The sequence below is a fragment of the Penicillium arizonense genome (assembly GCF_001773325.1).
Source record: "Penicillium arizonense strain CBS 141311 chromosome Unknown PENARI_contig004, whole genome shotgun sequence".
Taxonomy (NCBI): domain Eukaryota; kingdom Fungi; phylum Ascomycota; class Eurotiomycetes; order Eurotiales; family Aspergillaceae; genus Penicillium; species Penicillium arizonense.
In genome coordinates this window covers 1651836-1677982 of record NW_019173281.1, presented here as the reverse complement: position 1 = coordinate 1677982, position 26147 = coordinate 1651836, and the positions used below count along the sequence as shown (strand labels likewise).

At 49.2% G+C, this 26147-nt stretch overlaps 13 protein-coding genes across 13 annotated transcripts; 7 read left to right on the top strand and 6 right to left on the bottom strand.

Moving 5' to 3' along the window:
• Nucleotides 1–307: 307 nt before the first annotated feature.
• Nucleotides 308–1636, top strand: PENARI_c004G00897 (uncharacterized protein; the record flags this gene model as incomplete). Its single annotated transcript, XM_022628911.1, has 5 exons — nt 308–356; nt 410–594; nt 653–962; nt 1021–1174; nt 1237–1636. The coding sequence occupies 5 exons, from the start codon at nt 308–310 to the stop codon at nt 1634–1636; spliced, it is 1098 nt and encodes a 365-aa protein (XP_022491164.1).
• A 31-nt stretch (nt 1637–1667) lies between these two features.
• PENARI_c004G04271 (basic helix-loop-helix domain-containing protein) lies at nt 1668–2763 on the bottom strand (the record flags this gene model as incomplete). Its single annotated transcript, XM_022629076.1, has 2 exons — nt 1668–2597; nt 2653–2763. 2 exons carry the CDS (start codon nt 2761–2763, stop codon nt 1668–1670), a joined length of 1041 nt encoding a protein of 346 aa, XP_022491230.1.
• A 774-nt stretch (nt 2764–3537) lies between these two features.
• Nucleotides 3538–3975, bottom strand: PENARI_c004G11301 (uncharacterized protein; the record flags this gene model as incomplete). The annotated part of the gene is made up of 1 exon (XM_022629447.1): nt 3538–3975. The coding sequence occupies one exon, from the start codon at nt 3973–3975 to the stop codon at nt 3538–3540; it is 438 nt and encodes a 145-aa protein (XP_022490757.1).
• Nucleotides 3976–6484: 2509 nt separating this feature from the next.
• On the top strand, nt 6485–8905 carry PENARI_c004G00667 (tetratricopeptide repeat protein; the record flags this gene model as incomplete). Its single annotated transcript, XM_022628896.1, has 5 exons — nt 6485–6527; nt 6578–8027; nt 8081–8259; nt 8315–8606; nt 8665–8905. The coding sequence occupies 5 exons, from the start codon at nt 6485–6487 to the stop codon at nt 8903–8905; spliced, it is 2205 nt and encodes a 734-aa protein (XP_022490811.1).
• Nucleotides 8906–9597: 692 nt separating this feature from the next.
• On the top strand, nt 9598–10727 carry PENARI_c004G07772 (aldo/keto reductase family protein; the record flags this gene model as incomplete). The annotated part of the gene is made up of 6 exons (XM_022629255.1): nt 9598–9669; nt 9728–9738; nt 9794–9851; nt 9907–10088; nt 10139–10508; nt 10575–10727. The coding sequence occupies 6 exons, from the start codon at nt 9598–9600 to the stop codon at nt 10725–10727; spliced, it is 846 nt and encodes a 281-aa protein (XP_022491240.1).
• Nucleotides 10728–11927: 1200 nt separating this feature from the next.
• PENARI_c004G00793 (uncharacterized protein) lies at nt 11928–12506 on the top strand (the record flags this gene model as incomplete). The annotated part of the gene is made up of 1 exon (XM_022628904.1): nt 11928–12506. One exon carries the CDS (start codon nt 11928–11930, stop codon nt 12504–12506), a length of 579 nt encoding a protein of 192 aa, XP_022491178.1.
• A 654-nt stretch (nt 12507–13160) lies between these two features.
• On the bottom strand, nt 13161–13531 carry PENARI_c004G02931 (uncharacterized protein; the record flags this gene model as incomplete). The annotated part of the gene is made up of 3 exons (XM_022629005.1): nt 13161–13271; nt 13323–13415; nt 13484–13531. The coding sequence occupies 3 exons, from the start codon at nt 13529–13531 to the stop codon at nt 13161–13163; spliced, it is 252 nt and encodes an 83-aa protein (XP_022490857.1).
• A 2101-nt stretch (nt 13532–15632) lies between these two features.
• Nucleotides 15633–16127, top strand: PENARI_c004G09497 (uncharacterized protein; the record flags this gene model as incomplete). The annotated part of the gene is made up of 1 exon (XM_022629346.1): nt 15633–16127. The coding sequence occupies one exon, from the start codon at nt 15633–15635 to the stop codon at nt 16125–16127; it is 495 nt and encodes a 164-aa protein (XP_022491077.1).
• Nucleotides 16128–16658: 531 nt separating this feature from the next.
• Nucleotides 16659–17266, bottom strand: PENARI_c004G09898 (acyl-CoA thioesterase; the record flags this gene model as incomplete). The annotated part of the gene is made up of 2 exons (XM_022629368.1): nt 16659–17121; nt 17187–17266. 2 exons carry the CDS (start codon nt 17264–17266, stop codon nt 16659–16661), a joined length of 543 nt encoding a protein of 180 aa, XP_022490679.1.
• Nucleotides 17267–17763: 497 nt separating this feature from the next.
• PENARI_c004G02342 (pseudouridine synthase family protein) lies at nt 17764–19383 on the top strand (the record flags this gene model as incomplete). Its single annotated transcript, XM_022628977.1, has 2 exons — nt 17764–17997; nt 18046–19383. 2 exons carry the CDS (start codon nt 17764–17766, stop codon nt 19381–19383), a joined length of 1572 nt encoding a protein of 523 aa, XP_022491132.1.
• A 503-nt stretch (nt 19384–19886) lies between these two features.
• PENARI_c004G00440 (ankyrin repeat domain-containing protein) lies at nt 19887–21012 on the top strand (the record flags this gene model as incomplete). Its single annotated transcript, XM_022628882.1, has 2 exons — nt 19887–20850; nt 21008–21012. 2 exons carry the CDS (start codon nt 19887–19889, stop codon nt 21010–21012), a joined length of 969 nt encoding a protein of 322 aa, XP_022491091.1.
• Nucleotides 21013–21192: 180 nt separating this feature from the next.
• On the bottom strand, nt 21193–22641 carry PENARI_c004G00839 (uncharacterized protein; the record flags this gene model as incomplete). Its single annotated transcript, XM_022628908.1, has 1 exon — nt 21193–22641. One exon carries the CDS (start codon nt 22639–22641, stop codon nt 21193–21195), a length of 1449 nt encoding a protein of 482 aa, XP_022491085.1.
• Nucleotides 22642–23431: 790 nt separating this feature from the next.
• Nucleotides 23432–25879, bottom strand: PENARI_c004G07723 (uncharacterized protein; the record flags this gene model as incomplete). The annotated part of the gene is made up of 9 exons (XM_022629252.1): nt 23432–23540; nt 23598–23795; nt 23849–23897; nt 24190–24408; nt 24618–25076; nt 25171–25454; nt 25536–25714; nt 25771–25796; nt 25849–25879. 9 exons carry the CDS (start codon nt 25877–25879, stop codon nt 23432–23434), a joined length of 1554 nt encoding a protein of 517 aa, XP_022490917.1.
• Nucleotides 25880–26147: the final 268 nt, after the last annotated feature.

Genomic DNA, 26147 nt, shown 5'->3' with positions numbered 1-26147 from the left:
TGCGTGGGTGTGCGGGTCGGGAGGCGCTTTGGATTTGAGTTCCGCGTATTACATTGTGCGGTTTATCGGTGGAACTTCGGAGAGGGGTGGTTGCCCTGTGTGTGTCGCTGCGAGATGCTTCGTGTCTTTTGTTGTTGGGATGTTTGGTCGAGCGGGGTTGGTTGGTTGGATTCGGTTGTTGTAGTTTGTATATATTGCTGCTTCGTTCGTTGGTTTGTTTCTACTATCATCGAAGAATTATTGATTCATTTACCTTGATTCTCTGTTCTTAATCACTTGGTTAAAAGCAGTTACAAGTCTTCTCAAAATGGGTAGCGCCGGTACACAGACATGGCTCGATAAGTTGTCGGAGCAATGTAAGCAAAATGGCTATACGTGGACATTCAGCAGGTCATCTAACACATCGCAGTAAATGTGGACGTCGACTGGATGGACCCGGCATACACTCTGAGTATGCCAATCAAACCCCACGACATGACCAGCAACCAGGGATGGGTCCACGAGCAAATGTGCAACCCAGTCAATGAAGAACTATTCAAAAGCGTGGTTAAGGAATACAAGGACAAGGGCTGGCTGGCTATTTACACGCGCATGGTACAGTCACACCACGACAAAGAAACAAAAAACAACACTAAACCAAATACTTCTATAGGCGGTCTTGATGTCAAAGGCAAACATCGACAACATCCAAGGCCGGGTTCTCCTCCAGACTCTCCCTTCTAATGCCTACAACCACGAATTGACCCTCGAGCATGCTCGTGCTTATGCCCGTGAGTTCGAGAGTGTGGGTATCTCGAAGGATCGCTTCTGCATTAAGATCCCCAGTACGGGTCCTGCATTGAGTACCTGCCCGATCCTGTTGAAGGAGGGTATTCGGACGCTGGGAACTGCGCTTTTCAGTGTTCACCAGGCTATTGCGGCTAGTCAGGGCGGATGTCTGTATATCAGCCCATACTATAATGGTAAGGGGATCCGGATCGGCACTTCTTCGCTTCCAGTTGTTAACGGGTGCTCGTACAGAGGTTCGCGCACACGATGAGCGAGAGCTCTGGCCCAAGTCAGACGATCCGGCACTGCTGCATCCGATGTCGTCGCGTCTTGTTCAGATTCTTGAGACGTATAAGCGTCTCTACAAGGAGACTGGCAAAGAGCAGCCGTTTCTCAAGAATGCCAGGTAAGTCCATGCGGATAACCGAATTGCAAAATGTGATGAAGCCGGACTAACAATGTCACCAGTTTCATCTCGCCACAGGAGGCAATGGCGGCTGGTGAACTTGGCTGTCACTCTGCTACCATTTCTCACATGGTGTTGACTGAACTCGCCAACCTCCCGTACGATGGCGATAAGCAGCCTGGAGAAGGTGTGCCCATGCCAGCTCATCCGTACTTGAATGCTCTGCCGACACCAGCCCGTCTTGCAAAGATTGCAAAGATCGACGCTCTTGCAAACCCAGATTGGGATGGAAAATTGGCAAGCACTGACATTGATTATCTTGCCAATAAAGGTGCTGAGCTGGACAAGGCGAATGAAGCCGATGCAGTTACCAAGAAGCGTCTTCGTGAAGCCCTGGCTTTGTTTGTCGCTGCCGAGAAGAGAAGCCAGGCAAAGATTGAGGAAGCCATGAAGGTTGTCTGATTCTTCGAAGTGTCGCTTTTCAATTCGGTGCTTAGCACATGGTTGCAGAAGGATTTTCTAGGTCGTTGCCTGCAATTTGTCCCATGGGTATAGATAGACTTTTCAGATCTGAGCTGAATGAAATTGTTGACTGCTGCATTTGATCCATGGTAGTCCGGCGGGCCTCTTCTGGCAATACGTTCAGACTTAGATGCTGCAAGGGCCAAATAGTCGTCTCCGGGCTTTCGTAATGCACGCCATCGTCTCTAGGTGGTGTATCATTGAGCATCCCCACCTGTTGGGTCCAGAATAACGCCGAGTTGTCAACAAGATGCGATGGCCCAATGTCACGACTTGGGTCCACATCTTCTGGAGGTGTAGTGGTTGAGATAATCTGGTGCTGGTTCCATAGAAGACCCGCATCATCGGCGATATTTGAAGGAATGGAAAGCTGATGTGAAACTTTAGGTGGGCGGTCCCACGCCCATTCCGGTAGATCTACTACGCCCACACCCGTTTCCAAAGTAGACGAGACCTCAGGGTCAGGCCCGTGGGGCATGCTCATACCACCAGGGAAAACGGGAGCTGATACCTGCGGCACAGTAGAGGGAGGCTGGCCTAGTCGATCGCTTGCCAACGGAGAACCACCCAAATGCTCAGAGGCTACCGGTTGTTGCTCGCTGGAGTCATGGTCTCCAGCCAGAGGATCGACAACTAAAAGCTTACTCCCCAGCATCCCTAACACAGCGGGATCTACCGGCCTAGCTTGGCGCGGGATGCAAGTGCCAGGATGACAAAGGGCTCGAAGGCCGTTAACCTCTCGCAGAAGATCGTCGCGCTCGGTCATCAAGGATTGCAGTGCCTGCGTGACTTGAAGATACCTAGCTTGTTGGGCACGATGATAGGTAATGCTCGCATCAACAATAGCGTGCTTGGAGGGACGCGGCTCTGGCTTAAGTGTTGGAAGCAACTCAGTCAACTCCTGTGTTGGTTAATTAGCTATATTCCAGCTAGCAAGGATCATGTGAGCCACCAACCGTAAGGCTTTCACTAAAGGCTTCCCGACGCGACTTCTCGAAGTCTCGGTGGACAGCTCGGTCTTCGGCAGTCCAGTTCCGGATGCGCTTCTTCTTTGTTTTCTGAGACATTGCTGATGAATGGGGATCTATAGATGATGTTGGGTTCATTTTGGGGGGAGTGGTCGGAGGAGGGTCGATCCGGGGAAGTGGGGGTCGGGTACTAAGCCGACTTGACTCCAGGGCTACATGTACTCCGACTTTGCCTTGGTCGGAGATGTTGATATTTAATTGATGATCGGGTTTGCTTGGATGTGAAAATTGTAGGAAGCCTTTTTGGTCCTAGTCACGAACGTACCACATTGGCAGTAGCCCTGTACAGGGCTGCTCACATGACCCGTGCGGAGTATGTGTTGATCTCCACTCAAAAACCACAGATGTCATTTCAACTTTATTCACCAGTGCGTTCCATTCATTTGACAAGTTGCTTTGTCAGGAAAAAAAAGTATAAGTCATGCGATATAAACCACGCCAGATAATACAACAGGGGTCATAAATGTGTATACAGTGCCACCGATGAAATTTTGGACAAGTACACGAAAGGCTCGAAGCGAGTATATCGTTCCATGCATTGTTTTCGCTCTACTTTGGCTTCTCTTTTTTCGCCTCTTTTTTGTCCATTTCTGAGTGCCTCGGGTTAATCATGTAGATTGTATAACAGTGGGAGTGTGAAAGGACTTATGGCTTATGACTGTATGCATAACTGAACTTCGGCATTGAAGAACTAATTGAGAATCTTAAATCGGCTTTCATTAAGGAGAGTGTATGATATATACAATATACATGTGGTTTCATTTCAGATCATCCATATTAGATTTCCTTCGCGCTCCAAAGTTGTTCTCATATTTAGGGGAGAGCAGCGGGAGCGTAGCTCTGGTCAGGCTTGACAACATTGCCGCCCTCCACCTGCTTGTCGGTGTAGGCAGGCCAGATGATCTGGCGGGCCTTGTTGTCGACAACGGAAAAGGTGGTGAAGCCATTGCCCTCACCGAACTGGCCGCTCCAGCCGGAGGTGACGGTGTACCCACCGCAGGTGACAGGGCCACCATTGGCATGAGAGGCAGTGTTGCCCTTCACAACGTAGTTGCAAGGGGTAGCAGCGCCGGCGCCGGGGTAGATGCCGAAGTTCCATGTGCAGGAAGTGTTCTCGGCGTTGCAGGTGCGCTTCATGTTCTCAATGGTCCATTGGGGACCGGCGGCCATCATGGAAACGCTGGCAGTAGGGGCGGCCATGATAGAAGAGGCGAAGAGGCCGGTAGCGATGAAGAGCTGAGTGAGCTGCATGGTTGTGGTTGTGGGGGATATCGGAGGAACCGAAAGGTATAATGTTTGAAGTATGAGGGGATGTGTGGATGAGAGTAGTAAAAAAGATATCGATGGACGGAATAAAGGAGGGTATTTAAGTCTTTTCTCGATCCCATTTACCCTCCATCATGCCACTAGAGCGAAGGCCAGAGCATGATTCATCGAAGTCATTGGGATTTCTCATAGCTTCTCCGCTATGCCTGGAAATAGATTTTGCCTACTACCGTATATCAGCCGATGTAACAATACAATTCAGACACGCAAGAAATACTCCACCATTTGCTTGCTAGTGCTGTCTTACATATGTATGAGTGAGACACCTTGGGAGCCTGAAGACAATCACCACTCTACGGGGCAACTTCCAAGGTGAATATGATGCATAATGTAAGACATCTACGAGACACATCCAATCACATCGGATGAGCCGCAGGGCGTACCCCGCGTATGCACCCACCTGGAGCCACATGTTGCCGATCGCATACCGGGTTGTCAGGCTGTTAGGTGCAGACCCTGAATGACGCTGGTCAGATTGAGTCCGGTTTCTCGATCGATCAGCTTGCCTAAGGCCCCCAGGGTGTCCCTGTGACTTCGGAAGGTATACGGGGCGCAGCTTGCAGGAATCCCTATCACAAAGAACTCTTAGTTCACGTGCAAAACCTAATACTCAGACATCCCCCGAGGATATGGAGAAAATAGAGTGAATCCAACTTGTTCGCTTCGAGTGGCAATGTGGAGTTCGGTTGTCCCGGGAGCCGAGCACTAAGTATCCGAAGCGGAGATGTTGTCGTCAGTATTGTTACTATTTTTATACTCAGTTGCAAGTTTCGATTTGATTAAACAAGGTAATTATGATGGACTTCACCCCGTTTGTTTATTAAGTTACTCTGTGGTGCCTGTAGATAACATCAAAAGCGCCTGTGTCAGGCGCGGCAATCCAGGGCGCTTTAAACTTAGTCTCTCCCCTTTAACGAACGCCTAGAAAAAAGAAGACTAGTAGTCTAATATGCCCCGAAGCTGGCGGCGGCTGGGAGCCTTCTCGAACATTCCGACATGGGAAACAAAACAGCGTACCTTCGCTAGTTCATTCCCAACAGATTAGCAAGAGCTGACTCGCCGTTAGTAGCCGCAGACACTTATTGGCATTGTCCAATGAGTCAAAGTCACTGACTTTACATTTGTAGGACATGACCGCATTTGTATACAGGGGGAAGATCGCTCAATCGGAACGAGCTCGAGCGAAGCTCTCGCCATGTCATGTTTGACTTCCCAGCACTGTGTGAGCGGGCTATTCGCGCCTGTCCACGAGCCACCAAGGTCGTCAGATATGAGAAGCGAGAAGGTGGATTCAACAGAGTGTCCCTTTTAACAATGGACAATGGACAATGGACCTTGTGTTATGGCAAGAATACCTCCCAGTATTGCTGGCCCATCTAGGCTACCGACCAACCTTGAAGTTGCAACGATGACTTATTGTAAGGCCAAACCGCATACTTCTGTCCTTGGTGACGTGGCGGGCTGTTTATGTCTAATAGTGCAGTCCAAGATCTCGCTTCCGATACTGAAAATTCCCGACTGGCGTGATGATCCTTCCAACCCAACTAGAACAGAGTATATCATTCAAGACCATGTGGCGGGTGTGCAACTACACCTAGAGTGGCCCAAAATGACGCCGGAACAACCTATGCTGTGCACCAAAGTGCTCTCATTGACAATGAAGAAGATGCTTCTCTAGATTTTCCGGCCTACAGAATTTTATAGTTTGCCATTTGATGCTAGATAGGAACCACGGATAGATCGCAAAAAGTCAGCTGGGTACTGTCTCGATCATGTTGAGTCAATTTATGGATTCCGCGAGTGAGGCTGGCATTTTTCCACTTGGGCCTACTAGCGAAGGACTAGCGTTAAGTGCATATCGTAATACCACTGAGCCGAACTTAGTCGTTAGAGCGACATTAGGCAATTCTTAGCCAGTTAAACCCACTAACGCTGATAGTATCATGCACTAGGAATAGTTGCTCCGCGCTTACAGTATATGAACCTCTCCTTTCCAGACACTGTCTATCAAAACAGGTCCGAGTCATATTTCGTAATCTCATTCCGACTGTTTAGAATGGCTAAGCGGATACCAGCAGCTATAATATGACTAGGTCGTTCCTCCCAGCAGGGTGCGTGCCGGATGCATTCTTTGTATCCCGGAATAGTGAACACTAGTAAGTTCTTTGATTCAGAATGCTATCTTATTTGTTATCGAACTTCAAGGATTAGCCGCATAACAAAGAGATGCGTTTGCGTGTACTGGCATACCATTCTTTGTCTAGACCCTGGCTTGGGATTCTTTAAAACAAGCCTGTAACGCGACTTTTTTTCTACAGACACCTCTTTTGCGAAATATTGTGTGTTGCTACTGATCTTGTAGTATTTTGACTCGAGATTATTGGAAAGCCACACACTGGCGTTAATGGAACCGGAGTAATATCAACAGGCAACGATGGGCTCTGACTCGCCCACAACGAGCGAGCTACCACGGCATTGTAAGCCAAGAATCTACACTTTATTAAGTCATCGTACTGACGTTGATCAGTTGAGGAACTTGTATTGTCATCGGACAAAACAACAGAGGGGTCCGAACTGGTGTATCCTCCGTCACCGGAGACTAAGAGCTGTAGGACCCTTAACCTACCCTGCTTCCTTCTGAGCACACATTCGGCAAATGAGGACTTCTATGGGCGCGAAGATATCTTAGAGCGTCTTGCGGCGGAGCTGCTGCCTTCGAAAAACACATCCGGTTCTGGTCTACGGCAATTTGCCCTCTGTGGGCTCGGGGGAATTGGAAAGACGGAAATAGCTCGCGAGTTCTCTCGACGCTACAAGGACTCCTATGATGCAGTATTTTGGGTAGTGGCAGATGGAATTGCGAAGCTTGACCATCACTACCAGCAAATTTCGCTGGCACTAACACTCGAAGATCAATCCGAGTGCAAGAGCCAGGTTATCAGCAGGGAACTTGTGAAAAGATGGCTCTCCAACCCTCAAACGCATCTATCAGGGACGGGTGAGCTTGTCAATCCTGGCCAAACCAGTTCAGAAGCAACCTGGCTGCTTATTCTGGACAACGCGGATGACCCGATGATTCTGGCAAACTACTGGCCTCAAGGAAGTGGATCTGTTCTTGTCACTAGCCGCGACCCGTTGGCTAAAAGCATGTTTACGAGTAGAACTTCAGGCCTGGATCTGGGTCCGCTTTCACAGGAAGACAGCCTGTCCCTCTTCAAGTATCTCACTGTGAATGAGCCAGAAGACGATACAGCACGACAGATCTCCAATGTGCTTGGGGGCTTTCCGCTTGCCATCTCCCAAATGGCGGCTATCCTTCGTCGGCGGGACCTTACTTTGTCACAGTTTCTGTATCTAGATCATCCAGAGTTTCTATATCAAGATTACGAAGAGCATGCCAGCCTTTACGGGACAAAGTTTGATACCAACTTGTTATCATATTCTCACTCCCTTTCCACTGTCTGGGCAGTTGAAAACCTGAGACCTAAGACTCGGCGACTTTTGGAGCTGATCTCATTCCTTGACCCAGACGCCATCGGGGATGATTTCTTAATGGAAGCATCAGTGAAATTTCTCGCCGACGGCGAATTTAAGAGGCTCTATTACGGCGGTGCTCGAGGTGATCTCTTGCGGTTATCTCTCATTCAAAAGGACAAGCGAAATCGGCAGATATCAATTCATCGCCTTGTACAAGATCTAATATTGGCGACCATGGATGTTGAGACGAAACAACTTAGATTCGACCAGGTTGTACAACTTCTCTGGAAGAACTGGCCATCTGCTTTGCCCAAGCCATCAAAGGAGCCGGAGCTGTCTCAGCCCATGTCAAGTGGCAACAGACTATGTGTTATAAGATGGTCTGTCTGTGCAGGCCTTTATCCTCACATCCTAAGAATACATCAGCTCTGGCCGAACATTTCACATCCATCTGAGGCCACCAGGATACTCTTTGCAACGTTACTTAATGAGGCTGCATGGTGCGTATATCATGCTCAGACCCTTTTGTTGCTATATGTTCTAATGTCATCAGGTATCAAAAGGAGCGTGGACGAACAAGGCAATTCGACGGCGTTTTTGAAACTGCCCGCAGCATCTGCGAATCCTTAACACATGCAGATCGAGATTCCCTCCTTGCAGACATCTACTTCCGCTTAGGAGCCATCGCCATGGGTGCGAGCGAGTTCCATTCAAGCCGCATCTACAAGGAGCGTTCTTTTGACCTAGTTTACAAAATATGCACAGAGTTAGGAACAACAGACGAAAGAATTTACCTCGCCTATGCAGAGCGAGGGTAACACGCTTCTTTTGGAAAGTTTGGCGTCAAGAGAGGCGGCCTTGGATAAGAATGATACAGAATCCTTGCCGACTGGACAGATTCTGAGTGTGCTTGGTAACCTCTACGCTGCGAAAGGTCAATGGGGTGAGAGTTTTGAGTATCATCAGAGAGCATGGCACCAGATGCGTGGGACATTGCGTGACAGGGATTTCTATATTGCGAATGGCAATCATAAGGCTGCCGAGCACTTGATCCGCTTAGGACGCAATGAAGAGGCGATGTAAGTGCTTGTTCTTTTTGAAGTGACAGCTAAGCATATCTCTGACAACCTTTCATAGTGAAATGATCAACGAGGCGTTGGATATCTGGTCTGTTGACCCAAGTGCACACAAGAATAAGATTGCTCGCACTACTTTCCTCAAAGGCAAGTTGTTGGAATCAATGGGCAAGACACAAGAGTCTTCCATTGCGAACAGGGTTGCCGGTAGCCTGAGGGAGAAGATTACCAAGGACGATCGAGATGTGGAGAGCTTAACGATGGAGGACTTTCATGGGATTGTCGCTTTCTGGGCTCGTTGACCAACCTTCTTTATATACAGGAGGACAATCTAGCAAATTTCAAAAGCGTACCGGTTATTTCTGTTTGGTCAATGGTTAGGCAAGATATTGATGATTAATATTGTATTTCTGCCATCGAAGGATGAAGTTTAGGCGTAATACTTATAGAGGGCCCGATAGCGCTCTGAAAATAGGCATAAAGTGTAAGGGCCTATATTATAATTCCCGAGCCTTGAATCTTTAGTCTGAAGCCTTGTTACCTGTTCGCTTCATTTCTGTAAATAAAATACAGAATATCAGGGCCCGACGTTGAGCGGATAGGCCGGTTCGCCCACCGTTCATTTTAATCTGCTTACGCCCCACTGGACTATATTTCAGTTGCTGCAACCGTCACACCTCAACCAAAACCGCTCCACCATTAGGATACTATATCAAGCCCATTGGATAGAGCGAGCCAACGGGAATGGCATGGAAATAGAGTACCGAATGTCCGTGGAACATGAATTATAGCGAATTGGCGCTTATTGGCCATGTAAACACCCTGCGTTAGGCCATGAATACCTGCCAATAGGATCGATATTGGAACATTTCGTCATGATTAATAATCTCAGCCGGGTAGCATATAAAACGACAAGTGTGAGGCCTCCTCTGTCAATATATCGGTATACTCAATTCTTCGCCAGTTCGAAAGTAATAAGACGCCTGAAGTTATTATGCACGGTTTAAGTCTCGTATCTACTCGGAAAATCCTTTCGGGGTACGACATTCCCATGCTGGGATACGGGGTAGGTGGTTAGATTCGCAATGATGTCAGAGAGAACAAGAGCTAACTTAATTTCACAGCTTTATCAAGTGTAAGTCATAGAAGGGATTTACGGGTATATTAGATTGAACTGCTGACGACTTTAGACCCGTTGAGGTCGCCGAAGACGTTACCGTCAAGGCGTTGAAAGCCGGGTATCGCCACGTAAGGCGGAAGTCCTTCGCGTCAGATTCTAGCTGCTAAAATCGCCTTTCTCTAGATTGATTCCGCGGCCGTGTATAGAAATGAGAGGGAGAGTGTCTCTGCCGTAGAAAAGGCGGGACTCAAACGTTCGGATGTGTTCCTGACAACAAAAGTTTCGCCGCGAGCTACCGGATATGAGGCAGCAAAAGAGTCTATTAGAGGAAGCTTAGAGAAAGCTAAAACGGATTATTTTGACTTGTAAGCAACCTTACATCTTGAGTATATCAATAGTGGACTAATTAGAACAGGATACTTCTTCATGCTCCGTTTGGAGCCAAAGAGGGCCGTCTCGGTGCCTGGCGTGCCTTGGTGGAAGCCCAGAAAACAGGAAAGGCCCGTTCAATCGGCGTGTCCAACTTTGGAGTTCATCACCTGGAAGAGTTGGAAGAATACATCCAAAGTGGTGGAGGGGGTAGGATCGAAGTTGGCCAGTACGAACTCCATCCTTGGCTCGCGCGTGCCGATTTGGTAGACTGGCTTCACAAGCGTGGTGCAGTTGTCGAGGCATATTCCCCTCTTGCTAGGGGAACTCGAATGAATGAGCCCACCATCCAGGCAATTAGCAAGAAACACAAGAAGACCCCGGCTCAAATTTTGATACGCTGGAGCCTCCAGAAGGTTAGTCCTAAACGTATGGAGACTTTTGTGCGAGGTGGTCTAGCTAACGTCAAACTATTTTTACAGGGCTTTGTGCCACTGCCCAAGTCGGCTACCCCCGAACGTATCAAGGAGAACACGGATGTATTTGACTTTGAGTTGGATGAGCATGACATGAAGCTCCTACATACCGAGGAATATTCGCCCTGCGCTTGGGATCCCACTACCCAGCGGGACTAAAGCCCTTGATCAAAAAGCTCCAGCACGTGCAGTAATAGTTGACTTTTCATTCTTTGAATCAATTTATTGTTAAACCAGGGAGACACGGCAACAAATGTCACAGTCGACTTCTGTATACGCGTAACTTGAACACTGAGGACGAAGTTCGCAGCGCTGCTCTATACGAGCCAGCCACTCCACAGGGTCCATTCACTATGCTTCGGGCCGAAAGGGACATGGTTTTACTGGCCTTCGAGTTGTTCAAACAATCCCAAGGCTAGAATTTGCCACCTTCAATAGATATAGTGCGCTAGGACGTGGCGACAATGCAAGGGGAACTTGGCAAAATGAATGAGTTCCTTAGGAGCCCTTAAATGATGGCCACATGGAGAAAGCCTGGCACCTTATTTTCGAATTTTGATCTTTGTCAGAGCATTAGAGTGGTAACTTACCGCTAGTAAGGATTGTTGCAGAGAAATTCACTTTCTCTATACAAATTGTATGTCATTTTGGGCTTAGTTGAGAATCTGGTGTCATAACTACATACTGGCGCATTGACCTAGGCCTAGGGTATTCAACATGCCCTCGATCGCATGTCTTTCTATTCAATCAATCAATCATTTCGTCCTGAATGCGTTAGTTCATGCACTTTTGGCTGGTTCCGGTAGTCTTTAAGAGATCACCCGCTGGAAAATATTTCAATCGAATAGCATGACCTTGCGCTGTACATCTGTTCCTGGCCGAGCACGAATCCCGAGAGCTAATGATTGACCCCAGAGTTCTGTGGGGCGTGTTGGCGTAGTCTGAAGCCTCACGATTATCCACACATTATTGCCCTTCAAGTAATGTTATTGTGGAAATCGGGTGGGTTGGTTTATCCTGGTCGTGTGTTGACCACTGCCCACGACGAACTCGATAAACGTTGAGAATGCGAGATATCATTGGCTAGCTAGATGTCCCGTTTCCAGTGGGTAGTTTCGGGTGATATTCCGTCTGTCTCTCGAGGTTGGCACGGACCCATTAATTGTAAACAATGCCAACCAGAACTAATGCGGTTCGAGTGTCCTTACCGCAGCTACGTAACTCACTCCTACCTTCAATGCACCGTATGCTCGGTGACTGCAAACGAACAACACCAAGGCACCAGCTGATTCAACATTAATTATCAGTTCAAATATCCTTATCTATCGACCTTTTCTATGATCAATATGATCAAACAATATGCTGCCACGCGATTCGAAATGCGGGGCACTCATCAGGCAAGAACACGTACAACTGACGCCTCTGATGATACCAAAATCTCCCGATTTTGACGTCAAAGATTCTCAATTCTTCGGAAAATTCACCAAGTTGCCCTCACCGGAAGAAGTTCGCTCGCAGGCCAAAGCCCAACATCTCGCGGGAGTCTGTCCAGACAATAGAAAAACCTTCTCGTTAGAAGGCCCTCATGTGCGACCACCACCTGTGATATTCAAGGATCTGGGGCTGTTTGTCAAATGGGGAAGCGCTGCGAGAATTTCAGAGGGCCAGTGCCTCTATGCTCCCGGCCAGCTCCTCAAAGATCAGGTCCCCGTTCCGGAGATATACGGGTGGCGGGAGGATGGCGGTCAAACTTTCATTTATATGGAGTATTTGCATGCGCAGACTCTGGAGCAAGCATGGGAGAAGCTGGAATCTGATGACCGCGTTTCGATCTGTTGTGAGCTCCGGACAATCTACAACAACATTCGCCACCTTGAACAGAAGCCAGCAGAATCATTCATAGGCACGATCCTCTCAACGGCCTCTGCATTTTTCTGAACTACATCCATAACTCTTTCTCCACGTGTAGGTAATATTGCACAAGCTCCTCTACATGACAGAGCATTCCACGTCGAGTCTATGCCCGAAGCAGGGCCGTTCAATACCGTCCAGGAATTCCATGACTGGTTTACTTTCCTATATCGAAAACCAATGCCAGATCCATATTCTGTCCCAATCGAACCGTTCCGTCATGACCTGTTTGATGATTGTGAAATCAAATTTACGCATGGCGATCTCCATCGGAGCAACGTCTTATAACACGCTCTGAGCCCTATCATGTTCTTGCACTCGTTGATTGGGAACAGTCAGGCTGGCTACCTGTGTACTGGGAGGCCAGAAAGGCGCAGTATACTGCTGACAGGAATGACGAATGGTCTAGGAAATATTTGCCAATGATTTTGTGTCAGTATACCAGCGCTTGGGATCCACGGGACTACTACACTACGGCCATGGGATGTTGAGATAAAGGCAGCGTTTTATTGCTCCGGCTTTTATTGATCTCTTTTCTGCATTGCGTATAATAACAACGGCGTCGAAACATAAATAGCAAATAACAATGGAAAGCGCGCGAATGGAAGCGGGAGAGCGAGAAATCCCCACAGCGAATATCTCCACATTCAATGACAGGACGGAATCCTAGGGCCGCCTAGTTCACAGCAGCTTTGGAGCATTTTGGACCACGGAGATGGCGCTGCCAGCAATGAGGCCCTCTTCGACAAGCTTTCGGACGTAATTTTGCAGCCAATCTTGGCAATTTGGAGCCTACGCAAAGAAATTAGGGGGTGGCTATTATTTTTGTGAAGGCCAACATACTGATGGGTCAAAAGGGTCGGGACTGTGGCCGGGAGGTAGAACTACTGTGGCGGCTGACTCCAGTCGATCGCGCGCAGTTGTGTCTACTCCTGGCTGTCCATTACCCACAGTATCAGTAATGAATCGCTCATCGACTTGAGCAAGAGGTATAATATGCATACAATGACCGCGAGATCAGTCACAGCCAAGGCATACGCAACCCAGTGCATGGGAGATGCGTCCGAAACTACAATCCAGCAAATTTCAAAGGACCGCAGCGGAATCACGGCGAAGAAACAACATCCTCATCACAAACAACAGACAACCCCTTTTGAAGGGCCCGGCCGCACACTACGTTACAATTCCAGGTATGCTACCTCGAGATTCTATATCTTCACCATAGCTAAAAATATATGACGTATATAGAAGAGCTGAGCTGATAGAAGCTACACTCTCCGTTGTCTCAATTTCATTGTCAAATAATTACTGAAACTTATTTGTTCCGAGACTCAAAACCAATTTTTGGATACCGCCAATTTAGGTTCTGACTCACTATTGCTCTTGAAAAGCGAAAGACGACGTCTGGATCAAAACAACTTCCTCTTGTAGATTCTCTACGACGTAGAGTCTCAGAGGATTTTGGTCAATGACAACAGTTTGGAAGCGGGCTGAGCGGGAAAATACATCGTAGAATCGTGCTTGATTCATATGATCTCTAATGTGGAACTTGGGTTGACGGAAAGGGGCTTCTGGTGTGGACCTTCGTTCAAGAACTTGGACCCTGCACTACTGTAAGTTGCGACGGCAAGTATGACCAGAAGATAAAATTAGAGCCGAGTGATCTAGATGGATTTGGAAGGAGCCTGATGACTCAAAGAGGCTCGAGGGGCTGAAGAAAACTTGTCTTCCACAGCCAAGACTGGCGTCGCGCATCTTGCATAAAAGGGTTAGCACGGTACTAAGTTTTCAAACGCTCAAGTTTTTTCTAGCGCTCCATCGTGTCTGGAGCTAGACGTCATACGAAATCAGTGGCAACAATCCGCTCCACCATAATTTGGAGATGCAGGATCTTAGGTCAGGTGCTACGACAATCCACTCTGGTTTGTTGACAATCAAAATCCCGATAATGCAGGGGCAGGGATATTGTCAGGTGGAATGATGATAAGCTTGAAACCGTGCACCATGCATCACCTCATCTTTCGGCTTTGTTGAGAGGCTTGATACATCACCGACAATCCGCGCGTGGAAACATTTTTTTCAAATGACTCCGAATGTGCATTTGGGTAAGTAGAGCTAGAAGAAGACCCGGAACCAATCCTTGCAAGCTAGGCCAACGCCGAGACGCAACACAACATAGGGCTGAGCCAGAGCAAACGACTGCGCCACAAATAATTTTGCAGCCTTGACGTGGCCGGGAATTTCCCGTCGGGAATGTCTGCCAAGGCCTCGAGACTGGGTCAGAGGAGGGTCTGGGATACGGAAACCGCCTTCCGGCGTTGAAACATGGCCTCGAATGTGAAGAAGGCTATGACGGTGAGAGGAAGGGATCAGCCACAAAAGCCCAGAATAGGTGGGAAAGGAGAAAATCCCGCGAACCATACGAAGTGCCAAGGCTCGGCTGGTCCCGCAGGAGAAAACCTCGTAAGTCACGGGGATTATGTCAGCCATTGTGGCAGCCTGAAAGTCTAGAGCTACCAAAAGAGGCTTAATGTGGTGGGTCTCTTGGCGATTGACTTTTTCCTTTAATTCCCCATACATCAAACACGCACATTCCTTATTTCTACCTTCTCTCCTATATATCACCATGGTGACTTTCCTCCAGTTAAATGCTTCCTCTGTAGCATGCGCTGAGCTTTAACACTGCGTGTTGCTGTCTCTTGGCCTAAGCTCCCATTGATCCTATTCGCTTTTCACCCTCCTCCTTTCTGAGCTCTTGCGCTGCAAGCTTATCGACTCCGTCCAGCTCAACTCCTCACCGCATCGATAACAAAGACTCTGGCTTGTGCTATCTGACCTGGACGTTTTCGGTCCTTGCCTCGGACCACCTCGTGCCAAGTGCACCTGCCGTCTCACATCCTTTGTCTCTCTCAGGGGTCTTCACCGAACTTTTGTGAACACGGAAGACCCGTCGAATTTCCATCTCTACTTCGAGTTTAACTATTTTTCGTTTTTTATTTGTCACCATGGCTGTCGACTTATAGCCCGTTCCGGCTCCTGGTTTCCCTGCACTTCAGCGCTTCTTCTATATCTTGGACTTTCCCCCCGAACTTTCGGGAGCTCCAGTCAACGCGCGTACCCTCTTGTTTGGTCTTTGATACCACCCCCTCCACAATGGCTCCCAACCTCTTTCTCTGCGCGCGCAACATCTTCTGTCCCGTCTACTGGTTCCAAAAGGGCGATCGCGACGGCACCCTTAAGGAACAGCATTGGCAATCTCCCGTCCCCGGAACCTACAAGTTCTTCCCCGGTCGCGGATGGCACCTCATCCACCGGGATGGATATGAACACGACGAGAAAAATCCAGCTGCTCTGGTCTACTGTCGTATCCTCCACCGCTACATGTTCGAATCCGAATTGGAGGACCGCTGCCGCTGGTTTGATGCGCCGCTACACAAGGGCGCGCGCCCTGAAAAGCTCCGCTTTTTCCTCCTCGACGATGGTGTTCACTGGGTTGCTGGCTGGGATGCCCATGGCAGTTTCATTCCTGGCCCTTATCCCAAGTGGTGGCTCGATGAGGATGGCTACACTATGCACCGTGGTGCCTCTCCCCCTACCAGTGCCAATGTCTCCCGCTGCAGCAGTATCATTGCTGGCAAATTCGATTGAGCGACTGCTCCATCCTTATGAGGTTGCTTAGACAACCCATCTAATTGTGATCGGAAATTCCATCATACATTTTATTAGCGCTGTTGTTTCGGTCTTGCGAAGCGTTCAAGCGTGTCCTCTTTGTTCATGATGACCTCAAAAGTGCTCGGTTTCGGTTTCGGTTTCATGTTTGTGCTGGATTTAATTTTGTTCATGTTATGGGTTATAACGAGGGTTGTTTTATGTTTCACCGGTTTCATTTCATATAGATTTCAATTTAGATCAGACTCCGGATCATCTAAGCGTTTCAGATGATCAACATGGCGCACTTTTTTTTATATCTCTGTTTGGCGACTTGCATTCTCGAGATGATGATCGATACGAATTGAGACAAAACGTCTTACCACCGCACATCTTTCCTATCCATGGTAATTATCCCGCGTAGTCTTATATTACGATTCCCAGAACCAATGAGCGCGCGGCCAATAACTCATTCCAGCTGATAAGACTTTATACAAACCCTGTGATGTTCCCATCTAATGTTATATCACCTCACAACTTTGCCCCCTCCTTAACGAGCAACTTCTCCAACCCCTCTCTAACCCTCCCCTCCATCCCACCCTTCCCAACCCGCATAGTCTCCCTAAGCACAAAAACATGCGTATAAGTCCCAACCATCTTAACACCCTCTTCCCCCTTCTTAAAGATCCCCACTTCCCACGTCACACTCGACTTGCTAAGCTTGTTCACGCGCAGCCCAACCTCCAACTGATCCGGGAAGCGCACGGAAGCAAAGAAGTCCGCCTGTGTGGAGACTATTAGGCCGATTTGATCGGCGCTTGCCGCAATAGCCGAGGGCTGTCCTGGTTGCGGTTGTGGTTGCTGCGTTGATGTTGGGTTGTTCACGCTGAAGGGATCCATGCCGCAGTGTTCGATTAGGTATGTGTTTGCGATTGTGTCGAAGAGGTGTGTATAGACTGCGTTGTTGAGGTGGGCGTACATGTCATTGTCGAACCTGGGGTATGTTAGGTCTTTGGGTATTGGTTGGGTTTGGAGGTGGGTGTCGGTGGTTGGACTTACCATCTTGTTTGGTGGACTTGGTGGTAGCCATAGTCGCTGCGCTTGCGCTGTTTCTTGGTTGAGTATTCTGGGGATGCCATTTTGGATATTTTCACCGACAGCTGTGTGTTTGGGAAATGGTTGTCTCTATGTGCTTAATACCCTGGGGCATCTCAAGGAATGAGGTTATCTCCGCGTTTCCTCGGAGGTGATGGACCTCGGCATGACGGTGATTAGGTAAGGATCTTGAAGATCTCCCAAGGCTGAGCATGTGGATTTGGTAGATCAGTTAACACTCCATTAACTGTAAGCCTTCGACTTATAGATCTGCACCAACTATGTAATTGTTATACTGAGGATATTCGATGGCCTGGCTGTATATAAACATTGACTAATCAGGGCCTCGGATCACCTTGAATGTGGGGCGTACCTGATAACACGCGATAGAGATTTATTCTTTTTTCTTTTCCCCAGGCAACTTCACTTGCCCTTTGCTCTTTGACTTGTCGCATATTCTCTCTCCCTCCTGGCTCCTTCACCCCGTATAACGGCCTATTTGCTGCGGCAAGGCAAACTAAAACTCCCGCCGAAGCCCACAATGGCCCTCGTGAATGTCGACCAAGTGCCCCCCACCAAGCCCGTGGAGAAGACCCCGGACGTGGTCGTGACCCCCTGCAATCCCTGGACTGCACCATACTATCTGGATGGTGGATTCCGTCGCATCAAACCCTACCACTACACCTATAACACCAACTGCAAGGAGCGATGGCGCGGTCGTCAGTTGGTCGAGATCTTCACGTCCGAGTTTCGCGATCGGAAGCCGGAGTATTATGTACGTTGATTGTTTGGCACAGGAGAATTGCAAACTAACAATGACCAGAGATCCGCTCTTGAAAAAGGCCTTGTAACCGTCAATGGTGTGAGAGCCTACCCAGAAACCGTCATCAAAAACGGCCAAGTTATATCCCACACCACCCACCGCCACGAACCCCCTGTCACAAGCCTCCCCATCGGAATTATCTACGAAGATGAAGGGCTCATTGTCATTGACAAGCCCGCCGGTGTTCCCGTCCACGCTGCAGGCCGATACAACTTCAACTCAGTCGTAGAAATCCTGCGCGCAGATCGCGACCCCAATTTCGTGCCTCGCCCATGCAACCGCCTTGACCGACTGACCTCCGGAATCATGTTCATCGGAAAGGACCCCCAAGCTGCGGAGAAGATGGCCACCGCTCTTAAATCGCGCACAGTACAGAAGGAATATGTCGCGCGCGTCAAGGGCAAGTTCCCCGACGGCGTGGTAGTCTGCGACCAGCCCATCATGCAAGTAAGCCCGAAACTCGGTCTTAACCGCGTCCGCGCCACCGGCAAGGAAGCCACAACCAAATTTCGCCGTCTGGCCTACTACCCTCCCACCGCAGAATCGGGATCCAGCACCCCGGACGGCGAGCGCCCCGCTACACCCCCTTCAACATCCCTTTTGAGCGAAACGGAAGGATATAGCATCGTGCACTGCTTCCCTCTCACTGGCCGCACCCACCAAATCCGAGTCCACCTTCAGTTCATGGGTCATCCAATCTCAAATGACCCCATCTACTCCAATAGACGTGTCTTCGGGCCGGGGCTCGGCAAAGCCGAAGCAACCGCCGAACGCGACGAAGAAATCGTCGCCCGGCTATCTCTCATGGGAAAGACAGAAATTGCGGATACAGTGTCGTACCGCACACATCTAACCGCGGCACCGAACGTACCACCAGGCACGGATCCGGTCCTCGTCAACGAGATCATGTACCGCGAACAAGTCGCCGCATCCGAAGATTACGCCAAACGCAAGGGCGAGAAGCTATCCGGAGATCTTTGTGAAGTCTGCGGTACGGAGTTGTACTCAGACCCCGGTGCTCATGAGCTCGGTATCTTCCTGCACGCTGTTGCGTACGCTGATAAAGACGGTGACTGGGGATACCGCAGTCCGATGCCTCACTGGGGTCTGCCTCCGCATGGCTGTGAGGGACCCACCGAAGTGCCGGATTGGGTTCCTGCTGCTGAAGGCGAGGAAGTCGTCATCGGGCATGGGACTATTCCTCCTGGGCTGGGTGATGAGGATCTTGCTGCTGATGCGAATACTGGTTCTGTCATCCTCGAGGGTGTCGGGCTTGTTAATATTGCTGAGGCGGCGCGTATTCAACAGCAGCAGGGTGCAGAGACGGCTACGGCCTAGGATCGAGGGTTTATATTTGTAGGTTTCGTTGCAAATTACCTTTTATACCATGCCCTTTCTTCTTGGGATGTGTTTTTCTTGGTGATACCTCTTCGTTGACTTGGGCATGACTGGTTTGCTATAGACAATTCATATGCATAGCGTTTTGGTGCATGATATATACATTTACATTTATTATATTTATGTTATGCCATGATATATAGATCAAACATCGCATTTTACGAAGCATGTCTAGTTCATCAGCCCTCTGCCATCCTGTTCTCTATTTCAATAGTGTCAGTTCTGCTTAGAATTATATTGTTACTCTGGTAATAGCCCGGCTAATGTTAGTCTTATCCCAAGAACAGTGCTTTATTGGCTACATCTCCCCCACCATAAGGCTCAAGCTAAGCTGCGCACGTCGGGCAACATCATCTCCACCGTGGCAAAGGAGTCAGGAACTAACTTATCTTCCATAAAGCGATGCTAGTACACTCAATAATCTTCCAATTCTATAAGCCACTATGAAACCCCCATGTCGTATCCCCATCGACATCCTCCTCTCAATAGCAGACATCCTCCCCCTCGAAGACCTTCTCCATCTACTCGAAGCAATCCCCTATCTAACTCCCAATCTCCCATCAAGACTCCTCAAATCCCAAGATCCAAGCGGAAACACCCTCCTCCACCTCCTAGTCTCATCAAACCTCTACACCCTAACAACCCTCCTCCCAAAACAACAACCCAAAGCCCTGAACACACCAAACTACGACGGCCAAACCGCCCTCCACAAAGCAGCCCTGACCCAAAACCTCCAAATAACAACCTACCTCATCCACCACGGTGCAGATATTCAGCCCCGAGACAACAGAGAAGAAACACCACTCCACCTAACCTGCCGCACAACTTCCCAGGTCTCATCCCAAATTCTCAACAACCTCCTAAACACCGGCGCCGATCCCTCACCCCATAACATAACCGGCTTCACGCCCCTCCACGAAGCAATCCTCTCCCACCAACCGCCTTCAATAATCAGAACCCTCCTAAAAGCAGGCGCAGACGTAAACGCAACAGCCGGACGGAAAAGATGGACACCTCTCTTCTACGCCGTTCGCTTTAGTATCGAATCACCAACTGAGGTCTTAATCAGCGCAGGCGCAGATCCAATCCTCTTTACCCATGCCAATGCAAATGCCAATGCCAATGCCAAGGACGAGTTACAAAAATGTCCAGCGCCATCCCCATCCCCGGGACGCGGAATCGAAATCGTAAAAACCGTCCTAGAGGGCGATGTCGATCTCGAACAACGCGATATAGATGGGCGAACTGTGTTATTAGAAACAGCCCGTGTAGGCGCGGATGAAGCTCTAGCCTTGCTTTTGGATGCCGGCGCTGATATCGGGGTTTGGGATGGTAATAGGCGGGATGCGCTTTGTTTGGCTGCGAGTATGGGCCATTGGTCTACGGCGAAGAGGCTTGTTGAGGCCGGTGCGGCGGTTATGCATCGTGATTTACTAGGGAGGGATGCTGTTGGTTTGGCGATGTGGTTTGGGTTTGAGGATTTGGCGAAGATGTTGGTTGTTGAGAGGAGGAAAAGGCCGTTCAGGTGTTTATTTGAGTTGGTTGGGAGGGGATGGGGTGGAAGTGTAGCTTGAAGAAAAGTTGTTGTTTGTATGAGTTTGGTTGCCCTTGGGTTCTGATGCTGCTGTATGTACGCCTATTTTATCCAAATTCTTAATGTAAATCCTACTCGCTATTCCAACGCCTCGATGTATATACACTTATCCATGGGTGGACAGCGGAAAGAGCTCCCATGGATCACCAACCCGCTTAAATCACTTCCTGACATTGTCCCATCCGCTTCACCGCAGCATCTACCCGCCACAACATCGTCCCCGACTTCGTGCCGGGTGCAGGCTTACCGCGCAGGACAGCCTTGGACGTTGTGCAGCGGGATTCTGCGGTGAGGCGGTACTGGATACACTCCGGGTCTGCAGCGCAGAAGTCGGCACAGTCAGGGAGAGAAGCAGGAGTCTTAGGACCCTTATAATCCTCTTTGTTATCGCCATCCGGGGCAAAGTTATCCCAATTATCCAGGTGGTCCGCCAAAGTCGGACGAATAAGATTGCGGAAGATCTCATTGTATGTCAATTGCGTCGAGTTCGTCTGTGAGAATGTCAGAGCCGCCCCGATATCGTCAAGATAGCTGACACGGAGTACAAATAAGTTACTCACCTCAGCAAACCACATCTGCTCAAACTCCCAAAACCGATCCACATCCGCAGGAGTCATATGATGGAAGGTAAAAGGCGCATGACACCAAGGCGTAACCCCAAACCCATCCCTCAGCATATCCTGCTCCCAAACCGACTGCGTCGTAACCCTAGGCCAAGACCAAGTAAGCCCAACACCCGCCTTAGCAAGCAACATGCCAAGCACACAATCACCCGCCCATTCCCTATCAGTCGTATCATCCCACTCGCCAACATTAGCCGTATGATAATCTGCCGCAGCATGAATAGCCGCATGCGAAAGCACAAACCCGGACCCACCATGCGCAAACAGATTCGGCCCAATTTGCATCTGATTACCCAGATACAGTCGGTCCGCCGAATCAAAACTGGATAACCAGGCGAGCAGATTCGGCCAGATCGGGTACGTGTCTGCCTCGAGGAAAACGAACCAGTGAGCATCTGGGCGCACATGGCGCGCTGTGTGGATCATCGGTAGGAATTTCCACTTGTCGAGCTTCCAGCCGGGGTTGTCGCTCATTCCCGATGGGCCGTTGGCGACTTTTGTGCGGTCTTGCGATGTTAGGGCTGCGTGGCCGCCTGAGCGGGCGCGGTTGTAGAGGGCGAAGTCGATGTTGGATTGTTTTAGGGATTCGGAGACGTTTTGGAAGACGTCGTAGGTGCGCACTCCTGCTATGTCTTCTTCGAAGTCTGAGACAATGATTTTGTGTGGGATGCAACGGAGGGTTGTGCGTAGGTGCACTGGTACTTTGTCTTGAGCTTCGGTTATGCCAGTTTTTATTACTACTAGGATGTTTTCCATTCCTGGTAGTGGTGGGCATGTACTTGGGACATGGTCTGTTGTTGCGGTTGAGGGTGAGGGTGAGGTTGTGTTTGTGGTGGTCTCGATTTTGAGGCCTGGGGTTGGTTCGATCACGTCCTGCGTGGTACTTGAACCCAGGTCTGCGTGAATGAAGTGTAGTATGAGGAGAATTAGGACCACCGATGCCAGGATTCCCCAGCGACCATATCGGGCTGGGAGAGGCATTGCGAAGAGCCGGGTAAGGTGGGCGAAGCGAGGAAGAACAGCAATTCAATGAATATAGATAGTAGAAGTGTCGGCCTCCATAGCCAGCTGGAGTCGATCAGGAGTCGATCAGGAGTTGGAGATCGTGAGGGGGTTATCGAGTCTTTAAGTCGTAGCGCGTGGGGGCTGTCTTAGGCTGACATCCACTCGAGCTAGTGGCACCACTAAGACTTCTTCGACATGCTAACCGTTCAATGCAACTGTGTCCCGTGCTGTCCAGGGCTGTGTTGTGTTTTGTGTCTATATTCGCATCGGAGTAGCTTTGCCTGTGTCACGTAGCGTCACCAGTGGGTCTGTCGATCTGAAACGTGTGCAAAATGATCGACTCCTATGGCAAAGTCCAAGATGTTTCACTTTGGCTGATCACTTCCTTGGTCAGGATGAGACATGTACTTTGGAAGATATTGGCAGCGATTAGGGGGATATTGGGATATCGGGGATGGGAATGGGATGGACATTTTAGGGCTATTCGGCCAAGGGTCATTTTCCCCTCTACTTGTACAATGTTCAGCAGATCAGACTACAATCTACCACACCTAATTCCTTGGATATACTTGAATGTAAACCGGATGTTTTGGCAATTTTTGTTGTCATTTCAGAGAACAATTCTCTCGCTGTTTAAGCGCCCGGCACTATGACCAAGCCCGAGGACATGCCCACAATCCTTAAATTTCGTAATCGCCGGAGATAATAGCACCGTACAAAAACCCCCGACCCTCTACACCGACATAAATGAACTTTTGGGTTCCATTTAAGCCTCGGTGGTGACACGGCCCTTGGCGTTGGTGACCTTGACACCGAGAGCCTTGGCCTTCTCAATAATGTCAACGCGCTTGCGGGAAGAGACGGCGTGGCCGATCCTGTTCAAGTTGTTAGTCACTCCACTTGGGTCTGGTATCGTGGAACGGAAAACGTACTCGGCAGCGAAGGTGCGGTTGTGCATGAGGAGGAGCTCAACGTCCTTGGTGTTGTGGACGAGGAAAGCCTTGTGGCCGGAGGGCATCATGTGGCGGGTCTTCTTGTTGGAACCGTAACCGATGGAGGGCATGGCCTGCTGGCCCTTGAAGCGACGACGCTGGGCATTGTCAATACCCTGGGGCTTTCTCCATGAAGCGCTACAAGGATATTAGCATTGATTCGTTGCTGCAGGCATGTATGTAGAGCTTACCCGACACGCATGAACCGGTCAGACTGGTGACGGTTGAAGCGGTTGGTGCCTATTGCGATCGATGTCAGTCCTCCATTCTGTTTCGTGAATTGATCGGTGCTGTGTTGTTCAAAACCAAGAATCGAGCGCGAAAGTCTCTGCAGAGGTTGTCTTCGGGTCGAGTCTTGGCCTTCGATGTTTTCAGATGTCGCCCTTCGATCTCAATAACATATTGATTCTTTCCAAACAATTCTCCAAGCAGTGATTCGTTTTTCCAGGTCGTTGAAATCTCCATGTAATCGATGATCGAAGGGCGATGAAAACCGGGGGGGAATTTGGTATAGGGACACAGGGCGACATACGCTTCTTCACGATAGGGATGTGCTTCTTAGCGGCGACCATCTGGAAAGAAATTAATGACTGAGACGACGAAGGATTGGTGATCAAAAACTCACCTTGTCGGTATTGCAGGGTCTCGCCGGGCGTTCGAGAGTTGTCGTGTCGGAGTTCAATCTCGAAAACTTCTCTCTCAGGTTCTCCGGCGCAGAGTGGGAGACCCACACTAGTGCGCTTTGAGCGAGCTAAGCGAAGCGGTGGCTTAGGTCAGCGTAGGGCAGCGTGTACGGCTGTGCCCTAGCCCTAACATTCCTCTTTGGGATTCCTCATCGGGTATAGCGTATTAACTATACAGTTGAAGTCTTTTAACGTTATGTTCATTTTCATGAGTTGAAACTAGTCTATACATTTATCTACTGTAAATGCAACTGAATCTTCTCTCCATCCTTCTCACCACTCTGCAACATCTGCTCCAAAACCTCAAGATCCGCCAACGCCTCCTGGGGCGACTGTCGGCTAGCGGGCTTCCCATGGACGATGGATATCGCAAACTCAGCCACCTCAGGAGCGACGCCTCTACCGTCAAACTCAATAGTATTCAGAACACCATTGACAGTCACATCATCAAAGTTCAAAGTGACAACACCCTTCTCGCAGGCGAACTCAAACACTTGGTCACTAAACGTCGATCCCCATGACAAGGAAACAACACCCGTAGCACCACTGTCAGTCTTAAGAACAGCATCCACCGTATCAACCGGTGGCAGATGAGCCTGCTGCAGCTGCGAATGCGCAGAAAGAGTACTGATATGCACTGCGGAGCCCAGGATCAGACGTAGACCAGCAACCATGTGCACGCCACCATCCAATAGGAAACCACCTTGGTACTCAGGGGTCTTACGCCAGGCAGTTTCTATCAGACGTAGTCAGTATCATTATCAGTATAAGTATCACCCATGTAATCCTCGGTATATCCTTGATCAAGAAATAGAAATAGAAATACATACGGTAGTACTTGTTATCAGCCTTAACCAAGTTATGAACATTAACCCGGAAGTTCAGAACCTTGCCCAACGTCCGCACCTGCTCAGCCGCAAAGATGAACTTAGTCAAGTAGCGGAAGTTCTCACCAACAGACCAGAAGATCTTGCTAGTATCGATGTTCGTCTGATACCATTGCAAGAGCTCCTGGGCAGTGGCGATATCCTTTGCGATAGGCTTCTCGGATAAGACATGCTTGCCTGCCAGTAAGGCTTTTCGGATGAATTCCGGTTGCACCAAGATCGGAAGACTGTTTCTCGGGTTAGCTTTTGTCTTTTACTTGCCGTGCGAAGTGACTCGTTAAGGATGGGGAGGAGGGAGTGGTATGTACGCAATAATCACAGCGCCGATATCAGATCGAGCCAGTAGATCAGCATAGGACCTATCCGCTCCTGAATCGTCAGAGTAGAGATCCACACCGGATGTACCGCTAGCGAGGTCCTTGGCTGATTTCAGGGATCGCGAGTAGATGGCCTTGAGATCGAAGTGTTGTGCCGCTTGGACGGCTGGCTGCAGTGAGCGTTAGCCACATGCATGTACTGTGGAGACTAGGTCGACATTCATACCAGGTGTTGCTCTTTCGCAAAGAGGCCTGTCCCAGATGTTAGGTCTAGTGTACATCAACGCGGGGGAAAGGTACATACCGCTGCCAATGATAGCCACGCCGATTGACATGATGGATTGTAGATAGTAGGAAATATTTTATAGACTAGAGAGATATAAAAAGGGAGTCAACTGAGAAATTATGCAGAACTGTCTGGCAGGTAGTGGGGAATGGAACGATTCGAATGTTCTGAGCCACTTTGGGGGACTTTGGGGAAGGTCCAACCTCAGCGTCACGTCATTGCAATCTTATACTTCAACTTCGACTACAACTTCTACGCGGAGACTCCGTTTTCAACGGGGTGCACTATTCAAGTTCACTCAATTATTATGCAAGAAT